Source organism: Lampris incognitus, chromosome 11 (genome assembly GCF_029633865.1).
Source record: "Lampris incognitus isolate fLamInc1 chromosome 11, fLamInc1.hap2, whole genome shotgun sequence".
Classification (NCBI taxonomy): Eukaryota; Metazoa; Chordata; class Actinopteri; order Lampriformes; family Lampridae; genus Lampris; species Lampris incognitus.
The window spans coordinates 30145886-30172890 of record NC_079221.1 but is presented as its reverse complement, the minus strand read 5'-3'; the positions used below and the strand labels follow the sequence as shown (position 1 = coordinate 30172890).

General features: G+C 42.9%; 1 protein-coding gene across 1 annotated transcript in view; it reads right to left on the bottom strand.

The window, feature by feature from the left end:
• sona (SON DNA and RNA binding protein a) overlaps nucleotides 1-27005 on the bottom strand; it is a 71071-nt gene that overhangs the window by 10671 nt on the left and 33395 nt on the right. Inside the window, exons 6-9 of the mRNA XM_056289433.1 lie at nucleotides 24063-24510; nucleotides 7495-8030; nucleotides 5907-6421; nucleotides 5670-5762 (exon numbers count right to left, since the gene is read on the bottom strand). Coding sequence (XP_056145408.1) covers nucleotides 5688-5762; nucleotides 5907-6421; nucleotides 7495-8030; nucleotides 24063-24510 — 1574 coding nt within the window. The 3' untranslated portion in view covers nucleotides 5670-5687. The remainder of the gene's footprint in view (nucleotides 1-5669; nucleotides 5763-5906; nucleotides 6422-7494; nucleotides 8031-24062; nucleotides 24511-27005) is intronic.

The following is a 27005-nucleotide window of genomic DNA, read 5'->3' as shown; positions in this document are numbered from 1 at the left end:
TAGCCACTCAATTATTTGCCCGTGAATCATGGAAATTTATTTTAATTTGTGCATCCTGTGTTTTTATGCAGCTTCAGAGGTTCACAGAGTATAAAATGTATGTATGTGTCTTATGTGATGTGTGTAAATTTGAAGCCTTAAATCAATATTAGTTTGAAGTATCTGGAGTAATGTCATTCTGGAAGTGTAGTTAACTTGTTACACTTAGCTTGTTAACATGTTATACTGAATTTGATTAGAAATTATATTTTGTTGTACAACAGAACCAATTGTAAATGTGATTTGAATTAGATTGTATTAATGTTTGGTGATAATTCACACTGAATTAAAAGTTAGATATAATCTATATTGCCAGTGTATGAATGTAACTCAAACTATGTGGATGTGATGCGATCCATCTATGGGTCAGGTTTTGGTAACTACAAGTTGGAGCTAATTCCGATGCTGGGAAGCATCTGATGCCAGGAGACCAATCCACTGAGGGATATTGGTTCATACAGGAGCATCTTCTGTGAAAGATTCCAGATTCCAGAGATCCCAGTTAACTGGGTGGCGAGCCAGACTGTGACTTTTGACTTTGTGAAACGGATCCCGTTCCTCGCTCATCGTGTGGTAGGATAGACACAGATAAAAATTGATTTGGGCCCAAACAATTGAAAGACTAAGCAGGGGGAAAAAACGGTTTTCTTTTGCGTGGACTTTATTATTTTAGCTTGTTATTTTGGGTAAATTGTTTTTGTCTACAAACCCCAATTCCAATGAAGTTGGGACGTTGTGTAAAACGTAAATAAAAACAGAATACAATGATTTGCAAATCATTTTCGACCTATATTCAATTGAATACACTACAAAGACAAGATATTTAATGTTCAAACTGATAAACTTTATTTCTTTTTGCAAATAGTCACTCATTTTGAATGTGATGCCTGCAACACGTTCCAAAAAAGCTAGGACAGGGGCATGTTTACCACTGTGATACATCACCTTTCCTTTTAACAACACTCAATAAGTGTTTGGGAACTGAGGACACTAATTGTTGAAGCTTTGTAGGTGGAATTCTTTTCCATTCTTGCTTGATGTACGACTTCAGTTACTCAACAGTCCGGGGTCGCCGTTGTCGTATTTTGCGCTTCATAATGCGCCACACATTTTCAATGGGAGACAGGTCTGGACTGCGGGCAGGCCAGTCTAGTACCCACACCCTTTTACTACGAAGCCACGCTGTTGTAACACGTGCAGAATGTGGCTTGGCATTGTCTTGCTGAAATAAGCAGGGACGTCCCTGAAAAAGACATCGCTTGGATGGCAGCATATGTTGCTCCAAAACCTGTATGTACCTTTCAGCATTAATGGTGCCTTCACAGATGTGCAAGTTACCCATGCCATGGGCACTAACACACCCTCATACCATCACAGATGCTGGCTTTTGAACTTTGCGCAGATAACAATCTGGATGGTCCTTTTCCTCTTTAGCCCGGAGGACACGACGTCCATGATTATCAAAAACAATGTGAAATGTGGACTCATCAGACCACAGCACACTTTTCCACTTTGCGTCAGTCCATCTCAGATGAGCTTAGGCCCAGAGAAGCCGGCGGCGTTTCTGGGTGTTGTTGATAAATGGCTTTCGCTTTGCATGGTAGAGTTTTAACTTGCACTTGTAGATGTAGCGACGAACTGTGTTAACTGACAATGGTTTTCCGAAGTGTTCCTGAACCCACGTAGTAATATCCTTTACAGAATGATGTCGGTTTTTAATGCAGTGCCGCTTGAGGGATCAAAGGCCACGGGCGTTCAGTGTTGGTTTTCGGCCTTGGCGCTTACACTACCGTTCAAAAGTTTGGGATCACATTGAAATGTCCATATTTTTGAAGGAAAAGCACTGTACTTTTCAATGAAGATAACTTTAAACTAGTCTTAACTTTAAAGAAATACACTCTATACATTGCTAATGTGGTAAATGACTATTCTAGCAGCAAATGTCTGGTTTTTGGTGCAATATCTACATAGGTGTATAGAGGCCCATTTCAAGCAACTATCACTCCAGTGTTCTAATGGTACAATGTGTTTGCTCATTGGCTCAGAAGGCTAATTGATGATTAGAAAACCCTTGTGCAATCATGTTCACACATCTGAAAACAGTTTAGCTCGTTACAGAAGCTACAAAACTGACCTTCCTTTGAGCAGATTGAGTTTCTGGAGCATCACATTTGTGGGGTCAATTAAACGCTCAAAATGGCCAGAAAAAGAGAACTTTCATCTGAAACTCGACAGTCTATTCTTGTTCTTAGAAATGAAGGCTATTCCATGCGAGAAATTGCTAAGAAATTGAAGATTTCCTACACCGGTGTGTACTACTCCCTTCAGAGGACAGCACAAACAGGCTCTAACCAGAGTAGAAAAAGAAGTGGGAGGCCGCGTTGCACAACTGAGCAAGAAGATAAGTACATTAGAGTCTCTAGTTTGAGAAACAGACGCCTCACAGGTCCCCAACTGGCATCTTCATTAAATAGTACCCGCAAAACACCAGTGTCAACATCTACAGTGAAGAGGCGGCTGCGGGATTCTGGGCTTCAGGGCAGAGTGGCAAAGAAAAAGCCATATCTGAGACTGACCAATAAAAGAAAAAGATTAAGATGGGCAAAAGAACACAGACATTGGACAGAGGAGGACTGGAAAAAAGTGTTGTGGACGGATGAATCCAAGTTTGAGGTGTTTGGATCACAAAGAAGAACGTTTGTGAGACGCAGAACAAATGAAAAGATGCTGGAAGAATGCCTGACGCCATCTGTTAAGCATGGTGGAGGTAATGTGATGGTCTGGGGTTGCTTTGGTGCTGGTAAGGTGGGAGATTTGTACAGGGTAAAAGGGATTCTGAATAAGGAAGGCTATCACTCCATTTTGCAACGCCATGCCATACCCAGTGGACAGCGCTTGATTGGAGCCAATTTCATCCTACAACAGGACAATGACCCTAAACACACCTCCAAATTGTGCAAGAACTATTTAGAGCAGAAGCAGGCAGCTGGTATTCTATCGGTAATGGAGTGGCCAGCGCAGTCACCAGATCTGAACCCCATTGAGCTGTTGTGGGAGCAGCTTGACCGTATGGTACGCAAGAAGTGCCCATCCAACCAATCCAACTTGTGGGAGCTGCTTCTGGAAGCGTGGGGTGCAATTTCTCCAGATTACCTCAACAAATTAACAGCTAGAATGCCAAAGGTCTGCAATGCTGTAATTGCTGCAAATGGAGGATTCTTTGACGAAAGCAAAGTTTGATGTAAAAAAAAATGTTATTTCAAATACAAATCATTATTTCTAACCTTGTCAATGTCTTGACTCTATTTTCTATTCATTTCACAACATATGGTGGTGAATAAGTGTGACTTTTCATGGAAAACACAAAATTGTTTGGGTGATCCCAAACTTTTGAACGGTAGTGTACGTGCAGAGATTTCTCCGGATTCTCTGAATCTTTTGATGATATTATGGACTGCAGATGATGAAATCCCTAAATTCCTTGCAATTGTACGTTGAGAAACGTTGTTCTTAAACTGTTGGACTATTTGCTCACGCAGTTGTTCACAAAGTGGTGAACCTCGCCCCATCCTTGCTTGTGAACAACTGAGCCTTTTGGGGATGCTCCTTTTATACTCAATCATGACACTCACCTGTTTCCAATTAACCTGTTCACCTGTGGAATGTTCCAAACAGGTGTTTTTTGAGCATTCCTCAACTTTCCCATTCTTTTGTTGCCCCTGTCCCAGCTTCTTTGGAACGTGTTGTAGGCATCAAATTCAAAATGAGTGAATATTTGCAAAAAACAATAAAGTTCATCAGTTTGAACATTAAATATCTTGTCTTTGTAGTGTATTCAATTGAATATAGGTCGAAAAGGATTTGCAAATCATTGTATTCACGCTTTACACAACATCCCAACTTCATTGGAATTGGGGTTTGTATGTTTAAACTGCTACTTTGTGTAATAATACACCTGTTCATACAAATTCATTTTGGTGTGTAATTCTCTTAATTAATATTCAAACTCTAGGGCTCTTGCCATCCTATTTCTTCTGAGATTGGTCCACATTCACATCAATGATAACCTATTAAGCTAGTATACTACTATAATCTATTGCTAAATAGTGACCAGGGTTATACATACATATCACTCATAATACACACATACATATAGAAAATAGAAAAAGGAAAGTAAACAGACAAAAAAAAAAGGGGGGGGGGCGGGGAATTTCTCTGCCGCCTCAATCTAACTCTAATCTTCCTTACTGAGTGAGATTTGTAAGCTCTTGTAATACTCAACAAGGGGGTCCCAAATCTTGATAAACTTTTGTATAGAGCCTTGACGGGTGTATCTGATTTTCTCAACTTTAAAAAACTTCATGATGTCTTTAATCCATCTGGAAAAATTAGGTGATGCTTGTTGCTTCCATGAGAGAACAATGAGACATCTAGCAAGCAAGAAGGTAAAGGCTACAATTACATGCGCTTTACCTTTAAGGGTATGAGTTTCTGGGGCAAAACTAAATAGGACACATATGGGTTAGGAGGAATGTCTTTTTGAAACATCTTGCTATAGGCGTTAAAAATACTGGTCCAAAATGTGTTAAGGTTAGGAGGGCATGACCAGAACATATATGTGTGATCTGCTGGTTGACTTTTACAGCGAGGACAGGAAGGGTCTGCATTAGCAAAAATGTTGGCCAGTCTACCACTGGTAAAATGTGCTCTCAAAACCACCTTTAGTTGGATTGTGTCTTGCACATGGTGAGGAGGTATGTATTAAGCCAAGTGCAGCCTCCCATTCATCATCCGTCATTTCCCCTCCAAGGTCCACTTCCCAAAGTCTCCTAACAACTTGCAATGAATGAGGGGAGATATTACTTATTCGGTCATAAAGAATTGATATTAAGCCTTTGCAGTGTGGAGATAAAGAAAGAATGCGATTGACTGTCGTGTTTGTTGACAAATTTGGAAAAGAAGTAACGTTTTTCTGGCCAAAGTGTCGAATTTGTATCTGAAAAAGTGAGATTTTGGTAGATCATACATTTGGGAAAGTTGTGTATATGAATCGAATTTTCCATCAACATATAAATTAGAAAGTGACTTGATTCCCTTCAAGAACCAAACTCCAAAGGTAGAATCAGAGAGACAATACAGGAAGGCAACTGTATTGTTTATAAGGTTAGGGATACCTGCAGTCAATTGAGACTGAAGAAGTACCTTAGATTAGTAATGAAACATTTCTCCCAATAAACGTTGTGTCCAGATGAACTGATTCAACTTTCTGTGACTTCGCATAAAAAATAAGATGTGCTTTAAAATTAAAATTAAGAAGAAAAAAAAAGTGGCAATGTGGGGATTTAAAATATAATAGTCAGAAGGTGGTCAATCAATGAGTGGTTGCTGGATCTATGACCACTGAGTTGAGCTCAGTTCAATTTAGTTAATTTCAATTTGAAACACAAAGTAAACAATCTGCCGATAGAACATTTATTCTACAATATTATAATTGTAACAGGCTAGGGATGATACCCTTAACATGCCAAGAATTTCACACTGCCTTAACATGATTGTAATTCCACATCCTTAATATACTAAGTAACGTTGATTAATGGTAGAAACATCGATGAAAGTTGGTTGGTTTTTACCTCGAGGGCGGTGAAATTTTAGCTCTCATCGTCCGACACATGAGGTTTGGCAATGGCCATCTCCTCCTTGCTGTTGGCAATCATCTTACATTTCTGCAAAGTACACATTATCAACTTGATAATGACACCATTTTCAGGTACGTATTAGTGTAGTTCACACTCAGGCACATAGTTATCTAGATTCTCTTTCTTCTTTCTAATCATATGATCACACACTGATGCATTAAAGCTCCTTACCTCAGTGAGCTCCTTGATGGTGTGTATGTTGGCCTGCTGCGTGACCTTCCTTTTCACTTCTTCTATGTGGTCCAGGTTAAGGGTCGGAGTTGGGGGGGCAAGACAAGGTGGGGGCTTGTTGGTGATGGTGGGGAGTGGGGCCAGGGGCGGCATGGCCGCGAGGGCGCCCATGTTGGTCAGGGCAGCTGTCATGGTGGCTGCAGTCATACTTGCCATGGCTGCACTCATGGTGATATTTGACATGTTAGGCATCCCTGGAATATTTGGCATCCCCATTGGCCCCATGTTAGGCATATTGGGCATGCTGGCCATGTTGGGCATGTTGGGCATATTGGGCATACCCATACCCATTGGGAGGGGTAAAGGCAGAGGTAGGGAAAGGGGGGTAGGAGATGGCGTAGGTAAGGGGAGCTGGAGGATGGCTTTGGGTCGGAGGCTCTCAGGGATGGGAACCCCTGCCTTGGCGCACATGGCAGCAGCATTGGCCTTGGCTATCTCCAGCAACTGATCTTTGTCTGAGGAGCATTGAAGACATAGGGGGAGAGGAAGGGAATATGGGGGAGGTGCCAAAACAGAGGAAAGGGTGAATAAGGAAATGGGGAGGAGGTGACAGCAGAAGAAGAGAGACAGGGAAGGAAGCAACACAAAACAGTTTAAAAATAATTATGGTTTTAAGATTATAGTGTATCCTTGTACCAAAGATACTCCAAATCAGTGACACTTTGTGCCCATCAGTGACCTCAATGTCAATTTCAGTTTCTTTCCCTCTTTTTTTTGTCTAACTGTTCATCTCACATTCAATTTAAAAAGTTACTTGTATTTGTAACAACATATAAATGCATAACAATTGACATCTTATGACTGCATTCAGCCTTTTCATCAGTATTTTTTTCAACACCGCTAGACTGAAATATATGCCCTTGGGTTTGACTTGAACAGATGCAAATAGATCTAAAATCAGTGACTTCGCTGTCTTTCCACAGACATCCATAGACAGACATTTTTAGGGCAGGGGCGTAATTTTTCAGTTATCTATCTGTAAATACCATTAACTTAGAAGTGGGTCCCTTACAATTTTTAATAAAATACATTAAAAATGTTTGTTATTGCCATTTTGCTGTCTCAGGGCAGGGGGCATATTCTAAAACATACTTGTGTGTCTATCTCTGCATGTGCCTCATTACCACTGTGTGTGAAATGTGAAATGTGCAATATAGATCAACTTGCTGTACCTTCGGAACATATTCCGTGAGGACAACACTGCACATTATAACATGTTAGTTGCCATCTTAAAATTTAGCAATAGAATATCTTTAAATATTCAATGCAGTACCACATGAGAAGCAAGCAACTACAATGAGCCATTTCAGACAACAGACTTCCTTGTCAATGTTAGCAGGAAGAAGTAGATTTATAAGTTTTTATAAGCTTATCTGTTAAGTTAATAATTGTGAATGACTATTGGTCTGGAAAATAAGCCAAAAAATCTGTATCTCTAGAATTAATCTTACTAGTCAAAGTGTGCTCCAAAGACAAGGTACCTTGGCAGAATTTTGTTTATCTCCCTTTGGTACCACCAGTTTCTTACCGAGCTCAGTGAGCCGAGGTGGTGTCTTGCTGGTGCTGCGTCTTGTTCTGGACCCAGAGCGACGCTGCTTGCGGAGGATCAGAACTGGAGAGTGGCTGGGTTCCCTCTTCCACCTGTCTCGTCGGTCAAAAGAACGGCTGCGGAACACTGGGCGCCTTCCTCGCCCCCACGACCTGGACCTCGAGCGGCGCCTGCGATCCGGTGAACGGGATCTAGATCGCTTGCTCCGCTCTCCTGACCTGGACCGCTTCCGTCGTCCCGTGGAGCGACTCTTTGACCGTTTGTTCCGGTCAGTGGATCTAGACCTCTTCCTCGCCCGAGCCGGAGAACGCGTGCGGGATCGCCTCTTGCGGGCCACAGAGCGGGACCTGGACCGTCGGGTCCTGGTTCGAGACTTTGAACGTGACCGCCTGCGCCGTGCAGTGGAGCGCGAGCGGCTAGAGCGCCGACGGCGGTTGAGACTCCGGGACTTGGAACGGCGCTTTTTTCTGTCAGATGGAGAGACGGATTCTCTCTTCCTTGCTGGAGACTTTGACCTGAGAGAATAAGCGATAAATGCAAATTTCAGGACAATGTACATAAAACTTCACTATCAATTACCTGGTTTCAGCTATTCCGTCACACTAAATTCAAAATATGAACTTGTTACCCCGAAATGTTGTTCAAAATAAAAATTGTGGTAATATTCAGATGAAACTTGAAGAGTTTTGATCACTCACAACCACAGCCAATACAGCACATAGGTGGGAATTAGGATTAGCAACATGAGTTTTTAAAGGCCGATGCTAATAATATATCTTGAAGCTAGTAATAGCTGACACTTAGTTCCAATATTTAATATCTTTAAACTTGAAATAACGCCTGTAATGAGAAAAATATCTTTATTTCTATGAGGCTATTCATTCTGGCAGCTCAACAGTAGGCATTATCTTGAGTTTTAATTTGGTTGCACTTGTGTTTTTTATGGGGCTATGGTATTATTACCAGGTAATTATGTGGAAACAACATGTTTCCATTGGCGTTTCCACAAAATTACCCAGTAATAATACTATAGCACCTGATAATTAAGAGAGAATTTGCCTTGCAGACTTACTATGTATTGGAGACCAGCCTTAACTTGCAAACAAACATGCATTGCTATTAAAGAACTTATTTGTGAGATCCAGCCAACATTCCTCAGAATCACTTTTATTGGCCATGTAGGTTTGCACAAACATGGAATTTGACTCTGGTTTTGTGGCTCTCTGTGTACTTAAAATAGAATAACAACACTACAGCACAAATATACACTCACTGGCCACTTTATTAGGTACACCTTGCTAGTACCGGGTTGGACCCCCTTTTGCCTTCAGAACTGCGTTAATCCTTCGTGGCATAGATTCAATAAGGTACTGGAAACATTCTTCAGAGAGTTTGGTCCATATTGACACGATAGCATCACGCAGTTGCTGCAGATTTGTCGGCTGCACATCCATGATGCGAATCTCCCGGTCCCAAAGGTGCTCTATTAGATTGAGATCTGGTGACTGTGGAGGCCATTTGAGTACAGTGAACTCATTGTCATGTTCAAGAAACCAGTCTGAGATGATCCGAGCTTTATGACATGGCGCATTATCCTGCTGGAAGTAGCCATCAGAAGATGGGAACACTGTGGTCATAAAGGGATGGACATGGTCAGCAACAATACTCAGGTAGGCTGTGGTGTTGACACGATGCTCAATTGGTACTAAGGGGCCCAAAGTGTGCCAAGAAAATATCCCCCACACCATTACACCACCACCACCAGCCTGAACCGTTGATACAAGGCAGGATGGATCCATGCTTTCATGTTGTTGACGCCAAATTCTGACCCTACCATCCGAATGTCGCAGCAGAAATCGAGACTCATCAGACCAGGCAACGTTTTTCCAATCTTCTATTGTCCAATTTTGGTGAGCCTGTGCGAATTGTAGCCTCAGTTTCCTGTTCTTAGCTGACAGGAGTGGCACCCGGTGTGGTCTTCTGCTGCTGTAACCCATCTGCCTCAAGGTTCGACGTGTTGTGTGTTCAGAGATGCTCTTCTGCATACCTCGGTTGTAATGAGTGGTTATTTGAGTTACTGTTGCCTTTCTATCAGCTCGAACCAGTCTGGCCATTCTCCTCTGACCTCTGGCATCAACAAGGCATTTTCGCCCACAGAACTGCCGCTCACTGGATATTTTCTCTTTTTCAGACCATTCTCTGTAAACCCTAGAGATGGTTGTGCGTGAAAATCCCAGTAGATCAGCAGTTTCTGAAATACTCAGACCAGCCCGTCTGGCACCAACAACCATGCCACGTTCAAAGTCACTTAAATCACCTTTCTTCCCCATTCTGATGCTCGGTTTGAACTGCAGCAGATCGTCTTGACCATGTCTACATGCCTAAATGCATTGAGTTGCTGCCATGTGATTGGCTGATTAGAAATTTGCGTTAACGAGCAGTTGGACAGGTGTGCCTAATAAAGTGGCCGGTGAGTGTATATATATATATATACAAACACATACACAAGGATTGACCATATACAGTCAAAATAAGAGGCGATAAGGTGTAATAGTGTAGAGAATACATCAGAGACGCTGAAATAGATTTAAGAATTTCTTGATATTTTAAGAATATCACCAGTGTTTAAATTGGTGTGGCTACTTAGCAATTAGCCTAATGCTAGATATTCAACAACTTCGTTTGCAATGCAAACTCACTCTTACGTTAGTTTAGCGAGGTGATGTTTCAATTAGCAAGCTTAACATTGCATGACATAATTTGGCCCTTGGGGAAAAATAATTGGGGAACCCTACTTTAGGTTATCCTGGTGGACAGCTTGCCCTGAAAAAATAATGTGACAAAGTGTCCAAGAACTGGGTAACTTCTTTCATATAAGAGCTAGAGAATAAAGCAACACTGGCAATAACTGGTAACAGCAGACATGCACAGGCCGATGTCTGATATCCCAAAAAAGACAGCCCAATATGTTCCGAAAGCCAAGATACTAGTGCAACCAGAGTAGGAAATGCTTTGCAATTGTCATTCTGATACAATTTACACGATTAATGAATAACATAGCAAGGAGAAAAAAAAACACAGAACATTATTAATTTTGAGGATTTTTTCCCCACTAGAGCATCCCTAATTGTAACTCAGCAAGTTTCAGTTTTTTTTCTCTCAATTGGACACTGCTCAATATTTTTTTTTTTTTTTGTAGAGGCCACACCAAATTCTAATCTGGGAGATGTCTAATGATTTGTGAAGATGAGCAAGTACTCATCATGCACAATGATGAACATATGTGATAGTTTCCTAGGCTGTTGTTAACACTAGAACAACCGGGATTTCACTCAGACCTAAAACGACCATGGGCGGTCAAATTGATGGCCAGTTTTTAAACTCTACATTCTGACAAGATAAATACCCAATTGAGACATTAACGCATTGCATAGTATGTCTGTTAGGAAATGACATTAACTATAATACTATTTTTAAACAATTTAAACTTCAGAGAGACATGGTCAAACTTGAATAGCAAAATTGAAAAAGTGAAAATATTACCTGAAAAACAAAAAGGAAAACACATATTGCTAATCTAACAAATGTAACAAGGCCTATAAAACGTGAAATGTAAAAAAAGAACTGAAAACAAATATTGAAACAGTCCCAAACAACGACTGGAACTTAAAACCAATGAGCACGACCATGGGCAGCCATTTTGACTGCCACAGATTTTAAACTATATTCTGTCAAGATAAATACCCATTTGAGATATTAATGCATTACATATGTTACTATGTCTGTTAAGAAACTAACTGACAACCAAAATTAACATTTTTTTCCCTTGTTTTTTTTCCCCTCCCCCCTTTTTCTCCCCAATTATACCCAGCCAATTACCCAACTCTTCTGAGCCATCCCGGTCACTGCTCCACCCCCTCTGGTGATCCGGGGAGGGCTGCAGACTACCACTTCTCCTCCCATACATGTGGAGTCGCCAGCTGCTTCTTTTCACCTGACAGTGAGGAGTTTCACCAGGGGGACCTACATAGCGCGTGGGAGGATCACGCTGTTCCCCCCAGCCCCCCCCGAACAGGCGCCCCGACCGACCAGAGGAGGCAGTAGTGCAGCGACCAGGACACACACCCACATCCAGCTTCCCTGCCACAGACACGGCTAATTGTGTCTGCAGGGACGCCCGACCAAGCCAGAGGTACCACGGGGATTCGATCTGGCGATCTCCTTGTTGGTAGGCAACGGAATACACCGCTACGCTACCCGGACACCCGTGACACCAAAATTAACATTTTAACATTAACATTTAGTGGCACAGTGGTTAGCGCTGTCGCCTCACAGCAAGAAGGTCCTAGGTTCGAACCCCGGGGTTGTCCAACCTTGGGGGTCATCCCAGGTCCTTTCTGTGTGGAGTTTGCATGTTCTCGCCATGTCTGCGTGGGTTTTCTCCGGATGCTCCAGTTTCCCCCACCATCAAAAAGACATGCATGTTAGGGTTAATACTCCTGTCTGTGCCCCTGACCGAGGCATGGCAAGACGAACTGGAGCTGGTCCCCGGGCGCTGCACGGCAGCTGCCCACTGCTCCTAGCTACACAGCTAGAATGGGTTAAATGCAGAGGAAGAATTTCCCCACGGGGATCAATAAAGTAATAAAATAAATAAATTAAATAAATTAAAAAGTATGAATACTATTTTTCAAACAATTTAAAATGGCCGCTGTCCAACGCCTGTAAATACTGCAATGCGTCGGTGGTAGTCATAGGGCATCTGTAACCAGACATGTTGGCAATAATCAAAAATAAAGTTTAGACTATTACTCTGCAGTGGAGAATGCTAGTTTTTTTCTAGGACAGAGCAATGAACTTCGTGAAAGAAATGATACGACCAAAACACATCATAAATAGTGACATGATGTGCACGATCACGCACAAATTACATGCGGTCCTTTTGACTGGTCATGGTCATTTTAGGTAGATCTTATCATAACTTCCTTTTTTGTGCAATTGGTCTAAAACATGTTTTAATGCAAATATATGGAATTTTAGGGGAATTCAGGGAGTGGCAGGTCTGTATCTTTTTTTTTTTTCCTCACAAAGTTATTAAACTTTGAAAATCCAAATGACCATTTTGGTCGTGCTAGTTTATCTGGGCTCTAAATTGCAACCAAAATGGTCGTACATGCCGCCATTTTGTATGAAATGACAGTTCTATTAATTATATTCTGGCGGCATGGTGGCCCGGGTCATCCTCTGTGTGGAGTTTGCATGTTCTCCCCGTGTCTGTGTGGGTTTCCTCCAGGTGCTCCAGTTTCCTCCCACAGTCCAAAGACATGTAGGTCAGGTGAACTGGCTGTACTAAATTGCCCCTAGGTATGAAAGTGTGTGTGTGTGTATATGTCAACCCTGTGTGATGGCCTTGCGGCCTGTCCAGGGTGTCTCTCCGCCTGCCGCCCAATGACTGCTGGGATAGGCTCCAGCATCCCCGCGACCCTGAGAGCAGGATAAGCGGACCGGATAATGGATGGCTGGATGGATGACAGTTCTAAATTTACTTGTTTCCATTCTTAGTGGGGTGATAAATCATCTAAACATACAGTAATAGGAAAAATAAAATGCAAATTAGTGTTTGTTTCGATTCATTGGTTTTAAACCATTAAACAAGCTTCCAGTGCGAAGGGCACGAGAGTAATGCCACGTCAAAACAAAGCCAGCTCAAAGTGAATGTTAAAACAATTGAAGATGAACTACCCTCAGCACAGGTGCTGACATTTAAAAGTTGAAAACAGCAGCAGCAAGGGTGAAAAAAAAACTGAATATGAGCATAAAAACAGTAGCATATTCATCGCAAAATTACAAGGAAAATAACAACCAACAGCCTGCTCTACAGAGGTACACTCTGGAACTATAATGTCTCTATATGGTCAAAGAGTGGTTGCCATGTTTTGAAAAAATTAGCCGTAGACCCACATAGTATGTATTTGATCTTTTCTAATTTACTAAAATGAAGAACATCTCTGATCCAAGCCTCATGGTATGGAGGACAGCATGACATCCAACGAAGTAATAATCAGATCTTCTACCCAATAGGGTCAAGAAGGCCACAAGGGCTTCTTTCATTGGTGGCAAGACCACTCTATCTGGTATTACCCCAAAGAGTACTGTTAATGCAACTGGATCAAAGGGCACCGCACCCGAAGTACCCCCAATAACGTTTCAAAAATATTGGACCAAAAGTTATGAAGAGATGGGCAAGAACAAAACATGAATCAGTGAGACAGGAGCTTGGTGACAGTTGTCACAGACAGGGTCAATATCACGGTAAATTTGAGAAAGTCCAGTGAGTATGGTGTATGATTTTACATTGGATTAGACCATGTTTGGTACATATAGATGAAGAGAGGACCTGGAGAAGAATATCATTCCATAGATCATTTGTTAATTTCGTCACCTATATCCTGCTCCCAAGATATTTTGACGGCAAACAATAAGGAGCTCTGAAGAGAGAAAATCCTCTCATGTCCACATAAGATGATACCTTTTGATGTAGGGGTGGTGATAAAAATTTGTAAAAAAGCAACAATGGAGGGGCTTATGGGCTGAGAGGGAAATTGGGAGCATGTGACACGGACAAAACTACGAACCTGTAGATATATAAAAAGTAAGTTTTTGGGATATTAAATTTAGCCGAAATCTGTTGGAAGGATGCAAAGGTGTCCTCAATAAACAAATTATTAAATGAGTATTCCAAGAACAGACCACATGGAAAAAGCTCCATCTTCTAGAGGGGGAAGGAAGGTGTGATTTCTAAATATAGGAGCCTGTAGAGTCAGGAAGGTCACCACTTCTGTTGTGGGAAGATGGCGGCGCGAATTCACGTTCGCAGAGGCCTCATCCAGTACCGGTGTGGGAAGATTGCGGTGCGAATTCACATTTGCGGCGGCCTCACCTAGTACCGTCGATGCAGTGTCTGTCTACGTCGGTGTCTAAGTTTTTGTCTTCGTTTGTTAGCTGGGAGAGCTGGCGCTGGATTGGCTGGGAGAGCTTGGTCTACTGCATAATGGGCCCAGGGACCGCAGCCTTGCCCGGAGCTGCACCCAAGAAGGTAACACCGAGGGTGGTCTGACAGGACACGGAAGCGAGGCAGGCTAAGCTAACTGCTAGCCCATGCAGACCGGCAGGTCCGATAACACCGAGGGTGGTCTGGCAGCAGCCTCACCTGGTGTTGACTGTGGTGTTTTTGATGTCGTCGTGTTGAGTGCGGGGAGGTGTGTCAAGGGTGTCTGGCTGGGAGAGCTGGCACTCAATCGGCTGGAAGGGCTTGGTCTGCTTCGCCCGATTGCCACAGGGATCACGCCCCCTGCCTGGAGCTGCGCCCGAGGAGGAATCACGGGAGGCGGTTTGACAGGATGCGTAATTGGGGCAGGCTAGGCTAACTGCTAGCCCATGCAGACCGGCGGTTCTGACAGTCATCGTGGCTGGCATTTGTTCCCCTGGGCAATGATTTTTTTTTTTATAGTATGGATGCAAGTGCTGGAAGGAGAAGGTGGAAGGAGTACTTTGAGGGGCTGATGAATGAAGAAAATAAGAGAGAGAGAGAGAGAGAAGGTTGGATGATGTAGGGATAGTGAATCAGGAAGTTCAGTGGATTAACAAGGAGGAAGTGAGGGCAGCTATGAAGAGGATGAAGAGTGGAAAGGTAGTTGGTCCTGATGATATACCTGTGGAGGCATGGAGGTGTTTAGGAGAGATGGCAGTGGAATTTTAACTAGATTGTTTAACACAATCTTGGAAAGTGAGAGGATGCCTGAGGAGTGGAGAAGAAGCATACTGGTACCAATTTTAAGAACAAGGGCGATGTGCAGACCTGTAGCAACTACAGAGGTATAAAGTTGATCAGCAACAGCATGCAGATTTGGGAAAGAGTAATAGAAGCTAGGTTAAGAGGAGAGGTGATAATCAGCAAGCAGCAGCATGGTTTCATGCCACGAAAGAGCACCACAGATGCGACGTTTGCTTTGAGAATGTTGATTGAGAAGTATAGAGAAGGCCAGAAAGAGTTGCATTGTGTCTTTGTAGATTTAGAGAAAGCTTATGACAGAGTGCCGAGAGAGGAGGTGTGGTATTGTATGAAGAAGTCAGGAGTTGCAGAGAAGTATGTAGGAGTGGTGCAGTATATGTATGAGGGAAGTGTGACAATGGTGAGGTGTGTGGTTGGAATGACAGATGGGTTCAAGATGGAGGTGGGATTACATCAAGGATCGGCTCTGAGCCCTTTCTTGTTTGCAATGGGGATGGACAGGTTGACGGACAAGATCAGGCAGAAGTCTCCATGGACGATGATGTTCGCGGATGACATTGTGATCTGTAGCAAGAGTAGGGTGCAGGTTGAGGAAAGTCTGGAGAGGTGGAGGTATGCACTGGAGAGAAGAGGAATGAAAGTCAGTAGGAGCAAGACGGACTACCTATGAGTGAATGAGAGGGAGGACAGTGGAATGGTCAGGATGCAAGGAGTGGAGGTGACAAAGGCATTTGAGTTTAAATACTTGGGGTCAACTGTCCAAAGTAACGGGGAGTACAGTAGAGAGGTGAAGAAGAGAGTGCAGGCAGGGTGGAGTGGGTGGAGAAGAGTGTCAGGAGTGATTTGCGACAGAAGGGTACCAGCAAGAGTTAAAGGGAAGGTTTACAAGATGGTTGCGAGACCAGCTATGTTATATAGTTTGGAGACAGTGGCACTGATGAAAAGACAGGAGGCGGAGCTGGAGGTTGCAGAGTTGAAGATGCTAAGATTTTCACTGGGAGTAACGAAGAAGGACAGGATTAGGAACGATTATATTAGAGGGACCGCTCAGGCTGGACGGTTTGGAGACAAAGCAAGGGAGACAAGATTGAGATGGCTTGGACATGTGTGGAGGAGAGATATTGGGCGTATTGGGAGAAGGATGCTGAATATGGATCTGCTAGGGAAGAGGAAAAGGGGAAGGCCAAAGAGGAGGTTTATGGATGTGGTGAGGGAGGACATGCAGGTGGCTGGTGTGACAGATGTAGATGCAGAGTACAGGAAGAAATGGAAACGGATGATCTGCTGTGGCGACCCCTAACAGGAGCAGCCGAAAGTAGTAGTAGTGGTATGGATACAAGTGTTAGTTTGAATATGTGTGTTCTTGTAGTTCTTGAACATGTTTTTGTCTGTATATTGCACTGCTATGGGCTGGGGGAAATGGCATTTCGTTTCATTTCATGTGTGCAAGTACATGAGGTGAAGTGACAAAATTTTCCTGATTCCTGTAGTGAAAAAGTTTGTAATCTAAAATGGCTTCTAAACTGATTCCAAATTTTGAGTCATCTTGACTAAAATGTTCTTGCAGTATCTAGTGCAGGCTGAACCACTAGGGGTGTAAACCAAAGCAGCCAGTGAAGATGCCATACAGGGAGATGTTTCCAACCTCAACCAAGTTGGGATATTATGCAAGCTATCTGCCCGCGACCAATACTGAAGGATGCGGAAGTTGGCTGCCCAGTAATAATCAAAATTTGGTAGGGCCATACCCCTCCAACCTCCTTGGTCTCTACAGGTATACTTTGCAGATTCTTGGATTGTTTTTATCCCAAATGAGCCCTGAGCTAATCCCACCAAGTTTTCAACAAAAAAAAAGATGATGATGATTTTGGGATAAAGATTGGAATGCATTGAAATAAGAAGGAAAATTTAGGCAGGATATTCATTTTAACCAAATTAATTCGACCAGCTAGAGATAAGGGGAGTAATGACCATCTCCCAAAGTCCTGCTTGTACTCATGTGAGGAGAGGGGTCAAATTATACTCGAAATGATTCTTAAATTTGTTAGTGACTTGGACCACTAAGTACGTGAAACTGTCCAGAACTATTTTAAATGCTAATGTGTGAAGTGGGTAACTGTGAGCTGCAGCACTTAGAGGGAAGAGTTCACTCTTTTTAGAATTCCGCTTGCAGCCAGAGATGAGACCAAATTAGTTAAGAACAGACAGTACATTAGATATATAGTTATATCAGGCTTGGAAATAGAGGAACAAATCATCCGTGTAAAGTGATACCCTCTCTGCTCAATGCTGTTCCTGGTCACATCTGTGATGTGGGGGTTAGATCGGAATGCAATAGCGAGGGGCTCAATGGCTATGGCAAAGAGCATAGGGGACATCAGGCATCCCTGTCTCATGCCGCTAAAGAGAGACAAGTCCGAGTGGTTGTTCATTCTGACAGATATAAGTGGATAGGTGTACAATAATTTGACCCAAGCAATAAACCTCTCACCAAAGCCAAATTTCTCCAAAACACAAAAAACATAGCCTCATTTCACTCTATCAAAAGCCGTCTTGGTGTCTTCAGTCTGAGGGTTGTTTGTACATGCCATTAAATAAGCATCTAACATTCGAAAAAGCGTGTCTACATTTAATGAGGCCTGTCTGGTCAGGGGAAATTACAGATGGCAAGACCATTTCCAAACATATAGCCAGTAGCTTAGCTAGTATTCTATAGTCCACGTTAAGTAGTGAAATTGGGTGGTAGGATCTGCAGGAAAGGGGGTCTTTATTCTTTTTAAGTATGAATAAAATGGAGGCCTGTGACAAGGATGGAGGGAGAGGGGTGGTGTCCAATGAATAGGTGAACATATTAATCAAGAGAGGGGCTATCTTAACCATAAACTTCCCATAAAACTCGACCAGAAACCCATCTGGTCCGGGACGCCTGGAGCATTGCACTGCACCCGCCGCTAGTGAAATCTTCCCAATTGTTATGGCCTGCTGTAGTTGAAGCTTGAAAGCTGCATCAATGGTGAGGCCAGTAAGAGTGCTGAAAAAAAAAGAGTCGAAAACTGAGGGGGTCTGCTGACTGTTTGGAAGTATAGAAAGAGGCATAGAAGCCCCTAAATTGATCATTAATTGTTTGAGGATCAGTCATTACCCCCATGGAAGTTTGAATTTGAGGAATTTAATGATTTGAGGAGGTCTGGTAAAGTTGGTGGGAAAGTAATTTATCTTATCCCCATACTCATAGCGAGTATGTTGTGATTTGAGTAGCATGTCTTCAGCTTGAACAGTTGACAAGTTGTCAAATTCTGCCTGTGAAGAAAGACGATCCTTGTACACCATCGGGGAAGGTGAAGTTGCATGTATATTATCTAACTGTAATATCCGAGTCATCAGCTCAGATAGTCTCTTTTTCCTCTGTTTCATATCAAAACTAGTATATGACATAATTTGTCCCCTAACGTAGACCTTAAAGGTCTCCCAAAGAAGAGATGGTGAGACATCATGTGTCTCATTTGTGGCTCTAAAATATCAATTTGAGTGGTCAGAAATGAGACAACTTTATCATCAGACAACAAACGTGGGTTAAAATGCCAGGGTGCGCAGGACTCAGGTCCTACACCTACTGCTAAACCTTAAGTCTGAGAGGCATGGTCTGATATGAAAATAGAATTGTGAGAACATGAACGAACAGAGGGTACAAGTCTATTGTCGAGGAAAAGGTAATCAGTGCAGTGTACGTATGATGGACGGGGGAAAAATGCATTTACTCCCTACCTGTGGAATTAAAAACAAAAAAAAAAACAAAAAAAAAAACAAACGCTAGGCGCCTGTAACAGAAAATTCCTGAAGAAAAGCTTTAATAACTTTAGAATATTTAGATGGATTGCTAGGTTTACTGGAGGACCGAGCTAAAGGACCAAAGTCACCCAACCAACAGTTAACACCCCCCCCCCAGGACAAGAAGGTGTGAGGACATACCTGGAAGCTGAGGGGGGGGGGTGTGAAACAAGTTATTGTTATCCCTATTTGGTGCATATACGTTGGCAAGAATCAACTTAGTATTACAGATGCTTCCAGTGACGATAATTTTTCTACCATTGACGTCTGAGATGACACTGGAAGAAACAAAATGTACAGATTTGTGTATTAGAATAAACAGCAGCGCCTCTAGCTTTGCTTTGGGAAGCAGAGTGATATAATCGGCCAACCTAGCCCTTCCACAACCTAGAGTGATCCCACACCTTCGAGTGAGTCTCCTACAAGAATGCAACCTAAGCTCCCAAATGCTGGAGATGGTGGCGCACCCTACTACGCTTTATTGGTTGGTTTAGACCTTTACAGTTCCAGCTACAAAGTTTAAGTGCATTCCCAGCTGACTTCCCTTTTAAGTTAGGTTGTTGGGTCATCCTTTGAAGAGAAAAAGTGAATACAGCACTTATCAAGTACCATTAGAAGACCAAACGTAACACACGTGACGAAGAACAAGTGAACTAATGAGCTTTCTCCCACTCGCTGAAGCATCTTCCCAAACAAGATGTGTGCACCCCCCCAAAAGCTCCTGAGTACTTCCTAAGAAACATAGAAGACCCAGTAGCCTATTAAAGCTCCTACCTAGCCAGGGAAGTGACAATTCTATAGTAGTAAATAATAATTGTAAAAAAACCACAGCCTACCAATATCACGGGGATACTGGAGCCTATTCCAGCAATCATTGGGTGGCAGGCAGGCAGACACCCTGGACAGGCCGCCAGGCCATCACAGGGCCAGCCTACCAATATAGGCAAGTTGAATAAGGTGTGTTAAACAAAAAACACAGGCAGCATGACAGCTTGCGGCCTGCAGTGTTTCTCGTAAAAACCAAGTGAATAAATTAAAAAAAAAAAGACAATAAATAAACCTCCTCCTCAAACATAGTACATAGAATGAGATAGACAGGATAGTATTGGAAAAAACTGAGCACTTCCTATCTGGGAATTGTATTGTAAAGGTTCAGTTAACATAGGTTTAAGGATATTGTTGAAAGAATTAAATACATCCTGTGTATCTGATATTCTTCTGTAAAAAGTGGGGTTGTTTTGAAGCATCTGGTATGTTGGTGTAGTGTTCTGTGCCTGTCACGTCTCACTCTCAACCTTCACCGCTGGCTAGCAGAAATGTGAACAGGAGAGCCGAGCATGTAAGTCTCTCCCTGCCAGTACATAGCCTCTCCAACAGAAAGCTCCATGTAGTGCCTCCTCGTGGCGACACACATTAACTGGATACACCTTGGACCCTGGCTGAACTACAAGGGACTCAGAGGAGGTCTGGCCCCTAGATGTGCGATACACAGGCCCACCGGTGTGTGGATATTCCCTGACAGCCACGAACCAGCCCCCAGCTATGGGTTAAATAGTGCCACTGCCTAGTGGCTACCTCAGGAGAGGAATAGGCTACGGGAGTAAACTCCTACAGAAAATCAACGTCTACAGTGCTGTTGTTTTTTTGTTTTTCTTGCCCTCTTGTATCTGTTTAAGTCAGAGTACTGCTGGCGTCATGTGTGGCGGCCACTACTCCCTCTCGTAGCCCCCCCCTTCCCATCCACCCCTGTATGTATGTCTTATGTTTATCTGTTGTCTTGTTTCACCACCATTTATTGTAAAGCGACTGAGTGTTAGAAAAGCGCTATATAAGATTGACTGATTAAACAGATCATGCGCTGGGCGGGGGAAGCTACCCCTCTCCTGCACCAAGGCAAGAGACTTTCCATCTTCCCTGATTTTGCGCCATTCGTGGCCAAGAAATGCTCGGAGTTTGGAAACGCTAAACACCTACTGCACTCCTGCCCAGGTGTTAAATTTGGCCTCGTCTACCCGGCCAAACTTAGGATCACGCTACCAAGTGGAGCTCTCCACAAGTTCACTGATCCAGCTGCTGCGGTTGATTTTGTAAACAGAGACTTGAGGAGCGCCGCCCCTCCAACCCAGAGTGACGGCATTGATGGTTCTAACACTTAACCTTTACTCAAAATATCCTTTGACAGCCAATATGTGTAAACCTATGTTAAATGAACCTTTTCAATACAATTTTCAGATAGAATAATAATAATAACTTTGACATGAAAATAGTGAACTCTGATGATAAAAGGTCGTGGTGGGCTGCCATACTTGGGCTACTTTTGAAGGGACCTGTGGGCACAGTTCAACAGGGGATGTTTCATCCAGGTTTAGCATGTCCCGCAGAAGTTGAGAAATTAACTCTCTCAGGTGGGGACCTTCCAAATCCTCTGGGTCGCCCACTAGGCGAATGTTATGTGTCTTGACCTTCCTTCTAGGTCCTCACATTTAGCTTGGAGCGCTTTAACTTAACCTTTAAGAGTATTCACTGTCTTGCTGAGAAAAGTTAAATCATCACTGCAGGTGTGTAGCTCTGAGCTCAAGGTCCTTTATGGCAGAGCCCTGTGAGTTCACTGTTGTCTGTAATGTAGCCATGGATGATTTTAGCTCATCTTTTATTAGAATCATTTCTAACCGGAGCTTTTCGAAAAATGTGTCCATTTTTGAATCCAGTTTATCATATATATCCCACTCCTTCATATGCTTTGGTGAACGTTTCCAGGTTAAGTGGCACTCCCTGGTCATTACAAATCTCCTCCCCCCTTTGTAAGTTGTTTTGTGAGGTTGATTGCTTAAACAAGGTCGGGGCTCCACTGAGGCTGACTCCGTACGGTTCGTTTTAGGCTGAGACTTGGAGATTTCTTTCTTATCACCCATTTTAGCAATCTATCAGATGGCCAAGGTTCTGTTTATACTTCTAAGAACAGTCTGATAGAAATGTTCAGTTTACAGGCCAGTTGGGAAACTTCAATATTTAATTGACAGTAGCACCGTTAATGGCAGTGTTAACTAGCGAGCGATGTCAGCAAAAGTGCTAGCAGGGAAGTAGCATCTTTATTTAGCGTCACAATTTAATCACTTCTTGCTTCATTTTGGAAAGGAATATGACATAAGCTTCGACCGCGAGAAAAACAAATCCCGACGTAACAGAAAATGTAGTCGTGAGGGTTAATTGTGTTCGCAGCTCCTGTCAACACCGTGTGACGTTAGTTAGCACAGGAAAGTCCAAGGTATCCTCTGCGAGCTGCTTCGGTATTCACTCAAAAGTGGTTTACAGCCATTACAGCCGGGGATCGGCAGACCAAATCAAATCAATTTTATTTGTATAGCCCAATATCACAAATTATAAATTTGCCTCAGTGGGCTTAAGAGCAACACAACATCCTGTCCTTAGACCCTCTCATCGCATAAGGAACAACTCCCTAGATACTAATAATATACTACAGATACTAATACTATACTACTACTAATAATAAACAGATACTAATAATATACTACTTTAATGTGGTATTTCTATAAATTAAGGTAAAACTGTGTATTTAATTTAATAACTTTTGGACTGCTGGCACTAAATCAGCTGGGAGAGCTTGATCTGCTGCGTCCTGTGGGCCCAGGGACCATGGCGCTGCCTGGAGCTGTGCCCAAAGAAGTAACACCGAGGGCGGTCTGACAGGTTGCGGAAGTGGGGCAGGCCAAGCTAACTGCTAGCCCATGCAGACCGGCAGTTCCGATAACACCGAGGGTGGTCTGGCGGCGGCCTCGCCTAGCCTTGATTGTGTTTTTAGAGTCGTCATGTGGAGTGCAGGGGGGTGTGTCGAAGGCGTCTGGCTGGGACAGCTAGCATTGGATTGGCTGAGGGAGCTTGGTCTGCTGCATCCTGTGGGCCCAAGGACCATGGCCCTGACCAGAGCTGCACCCAAAGAGGAAATACCAAGGGCGGTCTGACAGGACACGGAAGCAGGGCAGGCTAAGCTAACTGCTAGCCCATGCAGACCGGCAGTTCTGAGTCATCCTGGCTGGCATTCATTCTCCTGGACAGTGATTTTTTTTTTTTTAAGTTTAGATATATGTGTTAGTTTGGATATATGTGTTTTTGTAGTTCTTGTAGTTTTTGGATATGTGTTTTTGTCTTTGTGTTGCACTGCTGTGGGCTGGGGGAAACGATGTTTCGTTTAATTTCATGTGCGCAAGTGCATGAAATGAAATGACAAATAAAGTGTTTCTGATTCTGAAACATGTCCTTACTCCATTGTGTTCAACAGCACCCTCCTGTACCAGAACATTTTAAGGCTATTTTACTGTCAGGGAAAGCCAATTTAATAAGATGGCTAATCTGCCACTACAATTGGATAATTGTGCACAACAATGAAATTAGTAAACAGTGTCTGCATTTATTACTGCTGAACCGCTTGGGTTAATGACAAAAAAAAATCTATGAATACGTTTTGCTCGCCTGTTGTGTTTTAAAGTTTTAACTAGTTCAGTGATGTCATTGAATCTGCCATGTTTAATGGAAATACAACCAAAGCACAAAATTTATAAATTTTGCTTTACTAGATGAAACATGTTTTGTGTATTTTCTACATTTTCTGGCTACTCAGTCTTGGATTTTTACAGGTTGGGTTCCACTCCCACTGGGTTGGGTGCGCAACAACAGGGTACAACGCCCATGTAAGAAAGAGAGGCGAGGCCACTAAGCTTGTGGTACTACACTCAACATTCCTGCTGAAGGGTGGTCCCCCCCATCTCGACTTTTAATTGGACACAAAATTTGAACACTCCTATTGGACTGCTGGATTCAGTCAAAATATTCAGTCAAAATATAGCAGTTTGGACTTCTGCTACAGCTTTAAGATTTCAAAAACTTAACCTACACACACACACAAACACACCTGGATGGCTTCTTTCTGGACACCGTCTTGGATGTGGATCGTCTTGGAGAGGAAGTTGAACGTGACAATTTCCTGTGGCCTGCAGGTGAACGTGACTTGGAGAGCTGCTTCTTGCGCTGGCTTGGTGAGGCAGAGCCCGATGAACTTCGCTGACGTTTTGATTCAGTTTTAACTGGAGAGGACACATCCTCTTCCTCATCAGAACCTTCTGAACCTTCTGAGCCATCTGGCTCAGTACCTGGTTCAGGGGTAGCAGACCTAGATCTGGATCCCTCTTGCTCATCAGAAGAACTGGCTGGGCTGGCAGCATCCACCTCCTGTCTCTGTTGGTGGTTGGGAGCAGGGAGATGAGACTGGGCCTGCAGCTGAGTTGTGGCACTCCCAGCTGGGTTGGAGATGGCATGCTGGGGACTGGCAGCGCTGGCTAATGGAAGGGGTTTCCATGGGCCTGCAAAGTACAAGGTAAATTTTAACAACAATATATTTTCTGCATATCTGTACTCTTTTGCTAATGGTGCTACTAATAGAAATAACAATGGATTAGATTATCTTTATCAATCCCTGTGGGGAAATTGGATTGCTGGAATAGCAGAGCGGTGAGTAGAACAAACAACAGAATCCAAACTAAACAATTATTAAATAGCCTTAAAAAATTTGGATTTTAAAAATTAAAGGTTGCTTTTACAACTACTGTGTTCAGTTTGATTGAATCGAACTCTGAAGTGATTGCTTTCTTGGTGCAGTTGTTTTCGGAGTAGGTGAGAGTACCCAGTCAAACTCAGGTGTGCACCAAATATCTGCACCCTGGTCCATATGAAATAAGAGACCTCAGGGCACTACCTGGTAAACTTTGGAATGGTTTGTTGTGTGAATGGCATTCAGCCCAACTATGAGTAAATGTTTATTTCTGGTGATACAGTGCCTTGCAAAAGTATTCAACCCCCTTGACAGTCATCACTTATTTCTGGATTATAAAAGATACTCACACATCTGTTCCTGAACAATATTATTTTTGTGAACCCATAAGCTCTAACAGCATGTTCCCAAAGCCAAAATAAGTTGTGTTTCGCTAACTTTTTATTAATACATTAAAAACTAAAATATAGTGCTTGCATAAGTATTCAATTCCTTGTGCTCTGAAAGATCCAAGTTTACACAAATGACAAATTATTCCTAAAACAAACTCAGGTTAACACAATTGAACATAATTAGTGTGCACCTGTAAGATATTAAAATAACGGTCTCATTTATGGGTATAAAAAGCACTCTGTGTAAAGTTCATTAGCTGGGTGTGAACGCCATCAGAAAATGAAGACAAAGACGCATAATACTTAAGTAAGAGACGAAGTGATTAAAATGCAGAAGGTGGGAAAGGGATACAAAACAATATCCAAGTGTACAAAACAATATCCAATGTTTGGATGTCCCACGAATACTGTTGGATCCATTGTCAGAAAGTGGAAGCTTTATCACACCACCCAGACGGTTTGTAGGACAGGCCGTCCCTCAAATCTAATACCCCTTTCCCACTGGCCAAAAAACCCACTAAAATCTGCCTTTTTACACTGACTAAAGGCGGACATTAGCGGGTTTTTTGGCCAGTGGGAAAAGGGTATAAGTGTTCGAGCAAGACATGGGCTGGTGAGGGAAGCCACAGATGATCCTGCAATCACTTTGAAGGAGCTCCAGAGGTCAGTGGCTGAAACTGGAGTAAATGTGCATGAGTCAACCATATCACAGGCTCTCCATAAATCTGGCCTGTACGAGAGGGTGGCAAAAAAGAAGCCGTTGCTCAAAACTATGCATATAAAAGCACACTTGGGAGTTTGCTACCAAGCATAAAAGAGACCCAGTTAGGATGTGGGTAAAGGTTTTGTGGTCAGATGAGACGAAAGTTGAGCTTTTCGGCCAAAACTCAAAAGCATTATGTGTGGCACAAACTTAACACTGCTCATGCCCTAAAAAACACCCTCCCTACAGTGAAGCATGGCAGCAGCAGCATAATGCTATGGGTTGCTTTTTATCTGCAGGCACTGGGAATCTTGTTCAAATTGAAGGAAGAATGGATGGCACTAAACACAGGGAAATATTGGAAGAAAACCTGTTGCAGTCTGCCATAAAACTGAAGCTTGGGAGAAGGTTCTCCTTCCAGCAGGACTGATGCTAAGCACAAGACTAAAGTAACAATGGCATGGCTCGTCTGTGAATGTTCTCATTCATCCAGGTCATGTTTATCCAAAGGAATTGAATCAAGTGCAACTGGACTTTGTATATATCCATGAAGACGTTTCGCCTCTCATCCAAGAGGCTTCCTCAGTTCGCGCCTTTCTGACTAGACGAAGCTAGTTTGACTGGCTAGTGATCTGACAACGACTCCAAGAGGATACATTCTGAGTCTCATCACCAGCCAGTCAGACTAGGTTGGTCTAGTCAGAAAGGCACGAACTGAGGAAGCCTCTTGGATGAGAGGCGAAACGTCTTCACGGATATATATCAAGTCCAGTTGCACTTGATTCAACTCCTTTGGATAATGGCATGGCTCAGTAACAAAAAGGTGAACGTTTTGGAGTGGCCAAGTCAAAGTCTGGACCTCAATCCCACTGAAAATCTGTGGCACAGATGGAAAATCGCAGTCCAGAGGCGCCATCCCACCAACCTGCAAGACCTGTACAAATTCTAGCAAGAAGAATGGGCAAAAATAACTCAAGGAGAATGTACAAAGCTTGTACATACTTACCCCAAGAGAGTCATGACTTTTACTGCAGCAAAAGGGTACTCTACAAAGTATTGATATGTGGGGGTTGAATACTTATGCAAGCACTATATTTTAGTTTTTAATTTATTTACAAAAAGTCAGCGAAACATAACTTATTTTGGCTTTGGGAACATGTGGTTAGAGCTTATGGGTTCACAAAAATAATATTGTTCAGGAACAGATGTATG